The sequence below is a fragment of the Capricornis sumatraensis genome, chromosome 18, assembly GCF_032405125.1.
Source record: "Capricornis sumatraensis isolate serow.1 chromosome 18, serow.2, whole genome shotgun sequence".
Lineage (NCBI taxonomy): Eukaryota > Metazoa > Chordata > Mammalia > Artiodactyla > Bovidae > Capricornis > Capricornis sumatraensis.
The window spans coordinates 40365004-40379607 of NC_091086.1; the positions used below are offsets into that span (position 1 = coordinate 40365004).

The window sequence follows — 14604 nt, forward strand, 5'->3', positions numbered from 1 at the left end:
TCTTAAACCATTAAGTTTGTGCTAAATTGTTAGAATGGCAACAGGGAACTAATACAGTACCTAATCCAGTTAAGTCTAACCTGAACTGCAGTTTGTTTCAAAAACTCAAATGTTGATCTTTTCACTCTCTCCCTGCTGGAGGGATCTCCCCCTGAACGCCCCATTCCCCACCTACCGTTTCCATAAGAACAATGACTCTGTCCTCTTCCCAGTTCCTAGAAGAGCTTAGTGGTTACTACGAACTTATCAACTCATCCTGTCAAAAATATAACCTCCTAAGCCCTAGACCTCATCTTGTTCTTTTAACTGTGTGAAAGACGCTCAGTAGTGTCCCACTCTTTGCGACTCCATAGACTGTAGCCCGCTAGGCTTCTTCTTCGGTCGGTGGGAATTCTCCAGGCAAGAATACTGGAGTCCCTCCTCCAGGGATCTTTCTAACCCAGGGAAGGAACCCAGTCTCCCGCAATGGGGGGCAGATTCTTTGCCCTCGGAGCCACCAGGGAAGCCCTAGAATACTTGAATGGGTAGCCTATCCCTTCTCCAGCGGATCCTCCCAACCCAGGAATCCAACCAGGGTCTCCTGCCATTGCAGGAGGATTGTTTACCAGTTGGGCTATCAGGGAAGCCTAGAAGTTAATCACTTTTGCCAATATTTCACAAGTGTTAGATCACTAATTGCTTCCTTTAGACAGCATGCGTTTAGGATTGTTTTTCCCTACTAACTCTTAAATGTTTGTGTATTTTACCCTTTTGCAAGGGTGGGGGCTTTCCTCGGAAGAAGGTTGCAACTGAATTAAGTGTTTGTATCAACAAGGTCTGGGAACCGCCAATATTAACACTTTAAAGTGTTTTGGACTACACATGTCCAGGCCCTACCCAAAGCTGTCAAAGCATATTTCCTCACGTTAGAGTTTAGGAAACTTCTTAACAAGTTCCACGTCTGATTCCTTGGCATAGTAAAATGGGAGATCAAACCATATGCCTATTATTACAGTTTAAAAAAGCATTTTCTGCCTTTCTCTTCAAATTCTGAGCCCAGCTATGTCCTCCTAGCAAGTGAGGATTGTGGTCAGTAGCTTAGTCTCAACCGACTCTTTGCGATCCAATGGACTAGCCCACCAGTCTCCTCTGTCCTTCGGATTTTCTGGGAGCGGGTTGTCACTTCATTCTCCAGGAGAGCTTCACCACCCAGGGACGGAACCCGCGTCTCCTGCACTGGTAAGCAGATTCTTTTCCGCAGAGCCTGTGAGGAGCAGTCAGTCAAAAGCTTCAAGCCGGAGTACAGAGGAACCTGGAGAAGTACTCCAGCCCAACCCCCAACCCTACACAGACGCCGGGAGGGCTGAGCTAGCGCCTGCACCCCAAGCAGGGGAGCCTCTCTACCCACATTTCCCATCTCCTAGGAAACCAGAATCCGCAATATGGCCTTAGCGGGGACAGAACATTCGTAAAGACCGGAGGGAAACAACAGGAGGCTAGGTAGTCGAGTTCCGGTCTAAAAGTTTGCCGCAGGGAAAGGCGGGTCCGGAGGGTATACGCCCAATCCCTTCCCCAGAAAGTTGTGAGTTCCGCTCCGCTGAACTCTCTATTGGCCCTAACTAGCTCCTCGATCCTCCTCTCGAACCCACCCACACTGCGGTGACGGACGCTTGAGAGCGGTGCACTGCGCCCCGCCGGAAGTGCTTCCCTGGGCGGAAGCTCAGAGCGCAATATAGCGGAAGTGCTTTCTCTTCCGGCCTCTTTGGTCTCGGCGGCAGAAGCAAGATGGTGAGTGGTTTTCAGGGGCTCTCGTCATCGGCTTTCATCCTCACCCCCTGAACTGCGCCCCATGCAATCCGTGGGGGCCGTGGAAGCTTTCGGATAAGAAGAGCCGGTGGGTAGGGAAGGCAGCTTTCGAGAGGCACGAGAATGGCTCATAATCTGATGTGGCGATGCTGAGCCTGCCGTCGTGGAGCTGCAGCTGCTCCAGGCCCCTTTCTTCTGACTTTTGGGAAGCCCTCACAGCCCTGCCCGCCAGTGGGAACTGATGAAAGAAGCATGGATTGGGGGTATTTGGCTCTGGAAACAAAAGAATAGTTGGCGACGGTCCCTGGGCAGGAGCTCTTAGATTTTGGAGTAAAGAGTAGGTAGGAAAACCACGTTACCTCCTCTTTTGCCTTTTATGTTTTCCATTTTCCTTTTTAATAATGTATCAGGTTTCAAAACATGGCAGCTCTTGGAGGGGCTTTAGATAACGTGAAATTCTAATAGTGGTCACTGATTTAGCACAGTGTCAGCCCTTGTGATTGTCATTAATTTATATCAGTAGTTACTTTAACTGAAAATGTTGAGCATGTGTATAGAAATGACTAGACTTAAACATTTATCCCCCTAACATTTATCCCCTTGCAGACGAAGGGAACGTCATCGTTTGGAAAGCGTCGGAATAAGACGCACACGCTGTGCCGCCGCTGTGGCTCTAAGGCCTACCACCTTCAGAAGTCGACCTGTGGCAAGTGTGGCTACCCTGCCAAGCGAAAGAGAAAGTGTAAGTTAATATTTATAAATGTACTTTGAGAATAGTCTCTTGTTTCATATGTACCTCAGTGGGGCATGACTTTGAATGTTGTTTCCTAGCAAAATTGTACATCTATATACCATTATGTTGATTAGTTGCTAAGTTGTGTCCAACTCTTGCAACCCCATAATCTTTAGCTTAGTAGGCATCTCTGTCCAGTGGCTGTCCCAGGCAAGAATACTGTAGTGGGCTGCCATTTCCTCTTCCACGTATGGTCTTCTATTCTGGCTCAGCTGGTATGCTGAGTTTGCAGTGCAGACCTGGGTTCGATCCTTGGGTTGGGAAGATTCCCTGGAGAAGAGAAAGGCTACCCATTCCAGTCTTCTGGCCTGGAGAATTCCATGGACTGTTTAAGTATGCCGATAAAGTGAGTTTAAAGCCAAGGCAGGCATTTTTAATTATATTGAGAGTGTGTACTGGGTGTGTGAAAGTGAAGTCGCTCAGGGACAACAATTTGGATCTTAACCTGAATAATTTTTTTTTTTTTTTTTAGATAATTGGAGTGCTAAAGCTAAAAGACGAAATACCACCGGGACTGGTCGAATGAGGCACCTAAAAATTGTATACCGCAGATTCAGGTACAGTTTTTATGTTTCAGTTATAGGTGGGTGTATGAGCTTACATAACAGTCGTCTCAACTACCCTGGTTCGTGGGATGAGGTGTTGCTAGGATCATTTTTCTTCTGGCATCATAACCTTCAGATCAGTCTCAAACTTAGGAATCAGTGAACAGTAATACGCACTGAATAGGCTGGAGTGTAGTTTGAGGTAGACTCCAGAAAATAATGGTATTTATTTGCATACCTACATTTCATTTTCCTGCCAAAATTTGTCAAGATGATAGTATGTAATTGAGGCCTTCAGTTTTGTGGCTTTGGGCAAGTCTGCTTGCTGTAGGACACTGTTGTACTTAAAGAGAGGCCTTAGAGTTTTAATTTCAGCCCCAACATAGTCTTACAGAGAAAGTGCATTTTTAACGGTAGTGGTTGAGGGGTGTAAGGCCTCAACTGAGGTGATTTCTTTGTTGGGGACTGGGGTTGTCCTGTGCATTGTAGGATATTTAGCAGAATTTGTGACCTCTGACTCAATTAAAGATCTACAAGACCACAAGACAGTTTGGGGGGTGTAAACACAACACACTTAGATGTGTTTGTGTGTTGGAGTGACCTTTGTACTTAAGGCCAATATATAGTAGTATGGGATAGGGTTCAGTGGTTTGCTAGTTTGAGTTGAAGCCAGTTTTAACCTGTGTGTTCCTCAGAAGACATTTCAAGTAGATGTTAAGTGAGTTAAGACATAAACTATAGTTAAGCAGTTGAGAAAATGTCTATCATTAATCACATTTTTCCTTAGCTAAAGGAAGGTAGGGTCTTTGACCCATAATTTAAGAATCCGTTTTCCCAAAACCTTAGGAATCATAAGTGGTGGGGAAATACTGATCACTGCAACCAAATATGTTGCCTTGGCTATTTTGAAGCAGAGGGAAATAAATAAAATACCACAGCTTATCAGTGATGTTCTAAAAATAAATGTCTGAACTTATGAATTCAATATTGATTTCATCATTTAACTGAGATAAGCTCATAAAAATATATTTTAACAAAGATTGAAATGTATACATTGACATTGCTGAAGTAACCATTCTTGTTTTTAACACAATGCAGGCATGGATTCCGTGAAGGAACAACACCTAAACCCAAGCGAGCGGCTGTTGCAGCATCCAGTTCATCTTAAGGATTTCAACGATTAGTCGCACAATAAATGTTCTGGCTTTTAAAATTATCTGGTGTGCTAAGGTATTTTTAATAGGCTTGTATCAGTGATTTACATAGGTTTGCAAATGTGATAACTAAAAATCAGGTTTATTTGTTAAGTGGCTATTCTGGAACACTAACTTTTAAACTGGGTTGTGATACTGCTTAATAGGATCGGGCCTTTACGAGCAGAATTCTAAGATTCCTTCGAGCAGACGACATTAAGAAGTAACATCTGTGCTACTATAAGAACTGTGTTACCTCTGTGGTCTTTGTGGAGTGGTTGTCGTCCTGTATGATAGGCTTTGGATTTCTGGTGAGAACACGGACAGGAGTTCAAGGAATTCCAGTTTGGAAAGGTGGTTTTGTTGGATTTTTTTTTTTGATTTACAGTGTTGCGTTAGTTTTTTACAGCAAAGTGATTCAGCTATACATTTTTCTTTTTCAGATTCTCAGGTGATATTAACTCTTGGTGCCCAGCTCCTAGGCTGTGTTTGCCTTTTAAGGTGGTCAGCTAAGTGAACAACTAGGTATGAGTCAACAATAACGTCTGTAGAACCATGTGCAAGTGCAGTGGATTGAGCAGAATGTACAGGAAGGCCAAGTGTAAACTCACTTGTAGGCTGGCAGAATTTTTTTAATCCTCACCTAGGTGATCTTTGGCTTTTCAGGGCTCTGAATTTTTCTGCCTTGCTTTCTGGTGTTTCTGCTAGTTTTTTTGAAGTGAAGACAAAACCAACTTTGTTGGACTGATGAGAGAATCGAACATTAATTAAACATCACAAGTGTTGGAGTAATTATCATAAAATAGCAGTGTGGCCAAGCTGTGCTGTCCCAACCTGTAGCTTCCCATGTTTTTAAGAATTTAACAACTTTAATCTGACCTTGAAGGAGTTTTCATGATCATCACTGCCTCCGCAACCTTACCTTTAAAAGGTGCCTTAGAATGCATTCCAAGATTAGTCAATTGCTCCCTTGCTTTTTTCCTTAGCTCCTCTTTCAGGTCTCAGCTTGCTTTTGCAGGAACCCCAGCTGATCTGAATTTATATTGGGTTTCCTCCCAATAATGTGTGATGTAAGATAAGGACTGTTCTACTTTTGCTGCTGTTGAGTTGCTAAGTGTGTCTGACTCTGCAGTGCCATGGACTGTATCCCACCAGGCTCCTCAGTCCATGGGATTTCCCAGGCAAGAATACTGGAGTGGGTTGCCATTTCCGGTGTCTCCTTTGGCAGGCAGATTCTTTACCACTGGGCCACCTGGGGGCCCTGTTTACTTCGTTGTTGTTTGGTCTACTAAGTCTAGTCCTATTCTCTGTGACCCCAAGGACTGCAGCACCCTAGGCTTCTCTGTCCTTCATTATCTCAATGGAATTTGCACTCTTATGTTAATTGAGTGGGTGATGCTATCCAGTGATACTCCAGGGATGCATAATAAAGTTCCTGTATCCAGTTGACATTTGACCATGTGATTTTTACTGGTGTACCTGTGCTTATTTAAGCTGGAAGTCTAACTAACTATGGGCTTTCAACAAGTAAGTGAAGGTGCTTCTACAGTGGCTGTAGCCTAGTTACTGTAGTGGGTTCAAGTATTTGAAATTGCTTTGACCTATATAATTTTATTTTGGCTTGAGTACTGAATAATCTGACGTGGTATTAAGATCTTTCTGAAATCTTGAGCAGTGTTACTAAAGGTTGATTCCTGGGTGTTGGGAGAGGCCCATTAAGATAGGTAATACCTGGGGTGGAATAAATATTAGGCCTTGAGGTAAGTAGGTGCTGACCTGAAGACAAAAAATTTCTAAATCCTGGGTCAGGAAACAATTGGCACAATGGGGGTTGCATGAGAGGTAGACAGTGATGCCTTAAAAAAGGCTTGTGTGTTTATTGAGTGTAAGGTGACTTAGTCCTTGTTTGCCAGTGCCTGTGGCCTTGACTGTTTGAGTTTCAGTGGGAAATTTCTCTGATAAAATGGAAGTCGTAACACCCAGGGAGAAGCAGTGAGCTAGAGATGGAGCTGGTTAACACATTCAGTACAGACAGGTGGGTTCAGTTCATTCAATACTAGTTTGCAGACAGTTCATACCTGACGTATCTCATGATGACCTGAGGATCAAAGTTGGTTTGGACAGTGGATCTCCATCTAACAGAAGATGCCTGAGGCCACAACTAAGGGATTTATGTTTCTTGGGCAGGGGAAACTCAGGAGCAGTTAGGTGTCACCGTTGGGTATCTGAGGTAACACCCAGGAATGTATCATGTTTTGTGTATGTATTTGACCTTTCAGTCACAGCTACTGTGGTTTTGTCAGTTGGAGAAAATATCAGAGGTAGGGGTCTTGGATTTTCTGGACTAGGGGGCAAGGAGTTGGTGCATTCACTGAGGAATATAGGATGGAACAGGAAGAAATTGTTAGGTGATGTTGATGCCTGTGGGATACTAGAAGTATCTTGGAAGAACTCAGTAGAGCTAGGGGCAGCTGAAGTGGAAAGCCAAAAGCCCTGGCTGGAGATTTGCTTTTGGAAATAATGAACATAGAGTTGAGAATGGGAACTGATTTAGGGATTAGAATGGTAAAGATAATTTAAATGGAGGTATACGTATAAGGTGATGGTGAAACCTGGTAGGCATTTAAAAGTGATGGGAGATGGAAGGAAAGGATTGTTTATTTTTCTCGCTTTAAAAATTCAGATTCTTGCCACAGTAATGGTTGAAACTATTTGAAAAAGTGTAGAGAGGCTCAAGGAAAGGTTTGGGGAGATGTCCTTAGGAGACAAGAGGAATGAGAGTGGTTCATTAATTTGTTCAGCATACATGTGATGAGTGGGAACAAAAACCAACATGGTTGAAGTTGAGTCATTGGCAGAAATGAGTCCCACAAACTAAGTGTCCTGTGGGACTAAGGCCAAGGAGGAAAAGATTTTTAAGTTAAAAAAATTTAATGACTTACGGGTTTGGAAAATTTAGGTTAGTGTTTATTTTTCACCAACCTTGTTTCTGTAGAGCATCAGGAATAAAGCCAGAGGTTCAGGGGTGACTGGGCAATAAAGAATTTAGTTTAAAAAGCACTTTCGGAAGGTTACCTAGTTATTCTGCAGTTACCTTTCATTTCTATTGATGATACAGTGCCCCTTATGAACCAGATCTGTCTAGTGACCTCTGTGCCAGAAGCAGTTCTGGACCCAGGAGATACAAGTGGAGAATAAGACAGACTCCTTTGGCAGAGATTTCATTAGAGCATGTGACAGCCTGCACTTGTGTGTATATGTGTGTGGTGTGTTGGGGTTGACATACCTAGAACAGATAAGTAACTTCAGGTAGTGTTAAGACCTATGAAGACAAAAATATAGAAAGTATGACAGGATGGGGGTAGAGGACCCCTTAGAAAGGTGGTTAAGATAAATATGGAAATTGCCTGGTGGTCCAGTGGTTAGGACGGCGAAGGGCCCCAGTTCAGTTGCTGGTCAGGGGACTAAGATCCCAACCCTAATCTTTGTCAAGTTAAATGTTGTTCTCAAAGCGAAAGGTAGTTCATAATCTAAGAGAAGCATAGTTTATCAAACTGAGAAACTAAGAATGAAATCTGGAGCAAAAACTTCTGTCTATGGTAAGGATGTCTTGTCAAATAACCAGAGAAAAAATGGTTCTCACGTACGTGAGTGGCCTGTAGATTACCACAGGCATGGTATGTGGCTTGAGTTTTTATTTTTGTGTGCTCGTCTCTGCAATGGAGATATGCCCCAGGATGAAGACTTTGCTCTTTTTTAAGATTACTCAAAGATAAAAAATATCCTCCAGACATGATTACTTGTAAAAATGGTTTTTATTTCTCCCGAAATTTTTGGTTCTTTGTTATAGTCAGAATTCAAAGTTGACTTAAGCTTATCTTTTAGCTTGGGCCTCTTTTGGGCTGAAGCCATTGGAGAAGGGGGCATGCTCCCTCTGATCTCAGCTTTCTCCTTGAGATCAGCGGCTTGTGAGCTGCAGTTTCACTCAGTGGGGTTTAAAGAGTAGACAAGAGCGGGTAGTGGTGTTTCCTCTTTCTCCTGAGGCTTCCTCTACTTCTGAGGGCCCTACAGACAGGATCCCTTGCTTTCCCTCACTCCTGAGTGGCTCACATCTGGTCCACAGGAAAAATTCCCATATTCCTGGCCTGAACAACCTGAAGTTTCCTAGGTTTAGAACTGCTGCTAAGTCACTTCAGTTGTGTCCGACTCTGTGCGACCCCACAGATGGCAGCCCCTCCAGGCTCCCCTGTCCCTGGGATTCACCAGGCAAGAATACTGGAATGGGTTGCCATTTCCTTCTCCAGTGCATGAAAGTGAAAGTGAAGTCGCCCAGTCGTGACCAACTCTTAGCAATCCCATGGACTGCAGCCCACCAGGCTCCTCCGTCCATGGGATTTTCCAGGCAAGAGTACTGGAGGGGGGTGCCATTGCCTTCTCTGAGGTTTAGAACTAGAAAGTAGTAAAACTATTTTAAGAAGGTTGTATTGAATACTTACGACTCAAATTTCTTTACAAAATTTTTTCCTTAGACTTCTTTATATCTTTGATTTGGCTGAGGATTCTAAAAGCTGTGACCAGATGTGAGCCACTCAGGAGAGAGGGAGAATGGATAAACAATAAGGTCCTACTGTATAGGATGGGGACCTGTATTCAATATCCTCTAGTAAACTGTAATGGAAAAGAATATAAAAGGTACATATGTATAATTGAACCACTTTGCTGTACAGCAGAAATTAACATTGTAGGACAGCTATAGTGTTGGTCGCTCAGTCGTGTTTGACTCTGAGATCCCAAGGACTGTAGCCCACCAGGCAAGAATACCAGAGTGGATTGCCATTTCCTCCTCCAACTACAATTTTAAAAAGCTGTGACCTGGTTCTTGGATAAATACTGTGTGTGTGTGTGTGTGTGTGTGTGTGTGCCTCCACGCTTAGTTACTCCATTGTGTCTGACTCTTTGCAACATATTGGACTGTAACCCTCCAGGTTCCTCTGTCCATGGGATTCTCCAGGCTAGAATACTGAAGTGGGTTTCCTACTCTAGGGCATCTTCCCAACCCAGGGATCGAACCTAGGTTACCTGTGACTCCTGCATTGTAGGCGGATTCTTTACCCACTGAGTGTGTCTGTTGTTGAGTTACTAAGTCCTATACAACTTTGCCCCATGGATTGCAGCACACCAGGCTTCCCTGTCCTTAACCATCTCCCAGTTTGCTCAAATTCATGCCCATTGAGTGGATGATGTCATCCAATCGTCTCATCCTCTGTCATCCCCTTCTGCCCTCAATCTTGCCCATCATCAGGGTCTTTACCAGTGAGTTGGCTCTTAGCATCAGGTGGCCAGAGTATTTTGAGCTTCAGCATCAGCCCTGCCAATGAATATACAGGGTTGATTTCCTTTAGGATTTGATCTTGCAGTCTAAAGTCCAGGAGTCTTTTCCAGCACCACAATTCAAAAGCATCAGTTCTTAAGTGCTCAGCCTTCTTTATGGTCTAGCTCACATCCGTACATGGTGGTGGTGCAGTTGCTAAGTCACGTCCAACTCTTACAACCCTGTAGACTACAACCTGTGAGGCTCCTCTTGTCCATGGGATTCTCCAGGCAAGAATACTAGAGTGGGTTGCCAGTTCCTTCTCCAGGGGATCTTCCCAACCAAGGGTCTGGACCTGAGTCTCTTGCATTGCAGGCAGATTCTCTACTGACTAAGCTATGAGGGAAGAGGCATCCATATGATACTACTGGAAGAACCATAGCTTTTGACTGTGCAGACCTTTGTTAGCAAACTGATGTGTTTGCTTTTTAATGTGCTGTCTAGGTTTGTTGTAGCTTTCCTTCCAAGGAGCAAGCATCTTCTGTGTCTGATTTGACACTTTCCAGCCCACTGAGAGCCCTAACCATTGGACTGCCAGGGTATTCACAGCCCTAATCTTAAATGCTAAATTTGTATAGTTCTGGAAAAGACATCTATCTAGCACATGTACAAGGTGTGTGATTTGCTCTCAGAAAATGTTTAAAATGATCTGAACTCTATTATATATAGTTATTATGTGGAGATAATTAAGTCCTTTAGGGGAAAGATCTTTTAAAAAAAAAAAACAACCTGAGGACTCTCCTGGTGATTCAGTGAATAGGCATTCCCTTGTCGATGCAGAGGACATGGGTTTGATCCCTAGTTTGGGGAGATTACACATGTTGCAGGCAACGAAAGCCTGTGAGCCCTAGAGCCTCTGCTCTACGAGAGAAGCTACTGCAATAAGCCTGTGCACTGAAACAAAGACACCCAGTGTGACCAAAAAAAAATTTTTTTAACCGATAAGGTGTTGGAGAAAGGTCTAGCTCCTGTAAGTTAGAGCAGGTGGAAGAGGTGACCAAGGAGGAAGCAAATGGATACCAGGTGACAAATGGTACTGTTTCAGAAACATCACCGTCTTGGGCAAATGGGAGGAGGGAAGGCTTGTCAGTAAATGGTTCATCCAGCTTAGAGTGGAAAGGGCAGAGAGCAGAAACTGTTCATGGTCCCTGTGTTGCAGGGGAGCAGCCCTCAGAGAAGTAGCTCCCCAGGGCAGGAGAGACAGGAAGCAGGAAGCCTCAGAAGGAAGTACTGTCCAATTAGGGATGACTCTGGAGAGAAGCCTCTGGGAAAATATGCCTCTGAGGGAGCACAGCATGGTGCTCTGCGTTTAGAGTTGCAGGAGGCTTGAGATAGTGTAATTAAATTTCCTTATTTTAGAGAGGAACAAACTAAGGCACAGAGATTTATTGTAGATATATATATATTTCTTTGCTAATAAGGATTCTGACAACAGCGAGTGTTGGAATGTGCTACAATGTAAGGTTCCTTTTGTGGAAACTTGTCTTTATTAAATAGAACCCTAATTCATCTATAGCCTAGATGTGGAAACAGTGCTAATCATACCTCATATAGTACAGAGATCTAAGATAACACTCATAAATGACTAGCTCTGGATTCTCTTTAAAGATAATAGCAAGCCATTTTCTGGTCATCTTAGAGCAAATCTGCCCTTATCTGATTCCTCCTCTCCTCTCAAGGAAGTCCTATGAGAATATACTATGGAGTAAAATCCTCAATAGTTTAAAATTTTGAACAGTATTAAATTTTGAGTAAATTTCATATTCTTCAGAGACAGCTCTTCAAACCTGCATAGGTGAACTCTAGGCAGATTTTATCACACTGTGCCTTCTGGTATTTTTCAATTACTTGGCATTTATATCAATTATAAAATTTAGTTGTAGATGCAAGCATAGACAGGAATTTAGTATTTGCAAAATAAAAACCAGCTACTGCTCAAAACATAATTATGTATAAATACCAGAAATAACCCATAGTGAATTAAATACAAGCATCCAATTAAAATAGCTGGTATATCAGTGATGGGTCAATGAGGAGACAGAAGTCACATAGTAGACTTGAACAGGAAAAGATTAAGGGATTAAGGTAATAAGGGACTGGTAAGGAGAAACTAAAGTGAACTCTATAGGAAGAGCAGAAAGCAGCAGCAGTCACTTCCCCTAGAGCTGAGATAAAGCACCCAAGGAAGAGGCCTCCTCAACCCCCGGAGTTGAGAGCCAGATGTTGGAGAAGGTGCAGCATAGTTCACTGGATATTGAAATGTCTTGTTTCTGGGACTTGATGGGAAGCCACCAGAGGCATGACTCGGGAAATCATTTCTGAGGATGTGCCTTGCCTAACAATGTTTTGAAGCTGCCTGAAGGAAAGCTTCTGGAAGGCCTTTTGTAAAAGTCAACTATAATGTACATAATCCAATAAGTCACTTAGAGCATTCTCCATATTAAAACTTCAGAGTCAAGTAATCTAGAAGCATTTCAATAAAAACAAAATATACTAGAGTTAGGGCTTCTCTGATGGCTCAGACGGTAAAGAATCTGCAATGCAGGAGACCTGGGTTCCATCCCTGGTTCACGAAGATTCCCTGAGAAAGGAATGGCTACCCACTCAGTATTCTTGTCTGGAGAACTGCATGGACAGCGGAGCCTGGCAGACTACAGTCCATGGGGTTACAGAGTTAGAACAAATTCCTAATATAAAAAACTCCCAATCCCAAATAAAATCAATTTTTTAAACACTATACAGTTCATGATGTACTTGAATTTAATTGTATTTCATTTTATATGAGAAATAATATAAATAATATGAGAATTAGTAATTTCACATAATCATGTAAGAAATAATATTCCTTAACTAAAAGGTAATCAGGTCTTTAACTCTTATGTAATTCATTAGTTATTAAAGAATCCACCAAAGCATATAACAGCTCAGTTCTTTATATCCTCAATACATTTAATGTAACTTAGTAAATCTCTACCATATTAAGATTCTTTTAGAAAGTGTAAACTATCTCAAAATATTTGGGGGCCTCCCTGGTGGTCCAGTGGTTAAGAATCTGCCTTCCAATGCAGGGGACGAAGGACTGATTCCTGGTCTGGGAACTAAGATCCCACATGCCTTGGAGCAACTAGGCCCCCGGGACACAACTAGAGAGAAATCCAAGGGCTGCAAAGAAAGATCACGTGTGTCACAACTAAGACCTTGATGCAGCCAAATTAAGTATTTTTAAAGTATCTCAAAATATTCGAAGAAAAATATTTTAAGATGGAGACCAATATACTTTACATTTTAAAAATAGTTTATATTTCCCTGTTTCAAAAGCATTTAAGGGTGACAGAAAAGATACAGATGAACTTTAGTGGAAATTGCTAAGGGAAAGAGCCAGTTTGAAAATACTACATGCTCTATGAGTCTAATTATATGATATTCTGAAACAGATGAAATTATAGAGACAGGAAAAAGGATGGTTGAATATGTGAAGCAACAGGACAATTTTTAGGGTACTGAAACTATCTGTATGATACGGTAATAGTGGACACACACACAAAAGTGGACACATGACACTGTTAAAACCCCCAAAAATTTATAGCACAGAGTGAACCTTTTTTAAAAAAAAATTTATGGACTTCACTGGTCTTCCTTGCTCACGACTTTCTCCAGCTGCAGAAAGCAGGGCTACTCTTCACTGAGATGCACAGGCTTCTCATTCTGGTGCTTCTCTCGTTGCAGAGCATGGGCTCTAGGGTGCGCAGGCTTAGCTGTCCTGCTGCATGTGGGTTCTTCCCGGAGCAGGGATCAAACCCGTGTCCCCTGCATTGGCAGGCAGACACTTACTTTTTCGGCTGTGCAAGGTCTTCGCTGCTGCACAGGCTTTCTCTAGTTGCGGACAGCAGGGGCCACTCTGCAGTGCATGGGCTCTAGGGTGCGCAGGCTTAGCTGTCCTGCTGCATGTGGGTTCTTCCCGGAGCAGGGATCAAACCCGTGTCCCCTGCATTGGCAGGCAGACACTTACTTTTTCGGCTGTGCAAGGTCTTCGCTGCTGCACAGGCTTTCTCTAGTTGCGGACAGCAGGGGCCACTCTGCAGTGCGTGAGCTGCTGCTTATGGTGGCTTCTGTTGCAGAACACAGGCTATAGGGCACACGGGCTTCAGTAGCTGCAGCTCCTGGGCTCTGGAGCACGGGCTCAATAGTTGTGGCACATGGGCTTAGTTGCCCTGCAGCATGTGAGCTCTTCCCAGTTCAAGGATGGAACCTGGGTCTCCTGCCTTGGCAGGCAGATTTTCTTAACCACTGGACCACCCGGAAAGTCCCAGAGTGAATCTTAATGTATGCAAATTTATTTGGGAAGTTGTAGTATATGGCCTAATATTAAGGCTTAATATTATGTGTTGCCTTAATAGTCATGTTCATTACGTGGTAAAACTTGGAGGGCCTAGAATGGCTTAACTGTATGTCCTTCTCCTCAGTCTTCCCATAAATCAGTTCCTCTAGCTAAATCTCTAGCTATCCTTATTGAAGGGACCAGGCACAGTCAGTGCTAGTCCCTGAGAAGTAGGTTTCAGTTCCCTGCCAACTTGTGGAACTATTCAACCATATTCTTAATATCCAAATCAAATAATCATATTCTTCACAGGAACTGGGGGCACCATGCCCTCTTGGTACTACAAATCTGCCTTCCATGGCCTCTGGTTGTTTCTCCTCTTCTTGAGTGTGACTTCCCTGTGGCCCTGAGTGGTATTGTGGTGTCCATGGCTACAAGTATATGTGACCACAGACTGATGTTGATATCATCTGTCCTGTGTCAGGAGCTGCTTGCCTACTCCTATAGCCTAGGGAGGGAACTCCTTTCTCACCAACAGGGTGAATAGGAGGCAATTAATAGGGGGACCTGAGGATGGACTGCAGATTGTGACAACATAA

At 43.2% G+C, this 14604-nt stretch overlaps 1 protein-coding gene and 1 non-coding gene across 2 annotated transcripts; both read left to right on the forward strand.

Moving 5' to 3' along the window:
* Positions 1 to 1726: 1726 nt before the first annotated feature.
* Positions 1727 to 5547, forward strand: RPL37 (ribosomal protein L37). Its single transcript, XM_068990580.1, has 4 exons — positions 1727 to 1767; positions 2392 to 2527; positions 3051 to 3135; positions 4222 to 5547. The coding sequence occupies exons 1-4, from the start codon at positions 1765 to 1767 to the stop codon at positions 4289 to 4291; spliced, it is 294 nt and encodes a 97-aa protein (XP_068846681.1). The 5' UTR covers positions 1727 to 1764; the 3' UTR covers positions 4292 to 5547.
* On the forward strand, positions 4060 to 4139 carry LOC138094776 (small nucleolar RNA SNORD72). Its single transcript, XR_011146285.1, has one exon. It is a non-coding gene; the product is annotated as a small nucleolar RNA SNORD72 (small nucleolar RNA).
* Positions 5548 to 14604: the final 9057 nt, after the last annotated feature.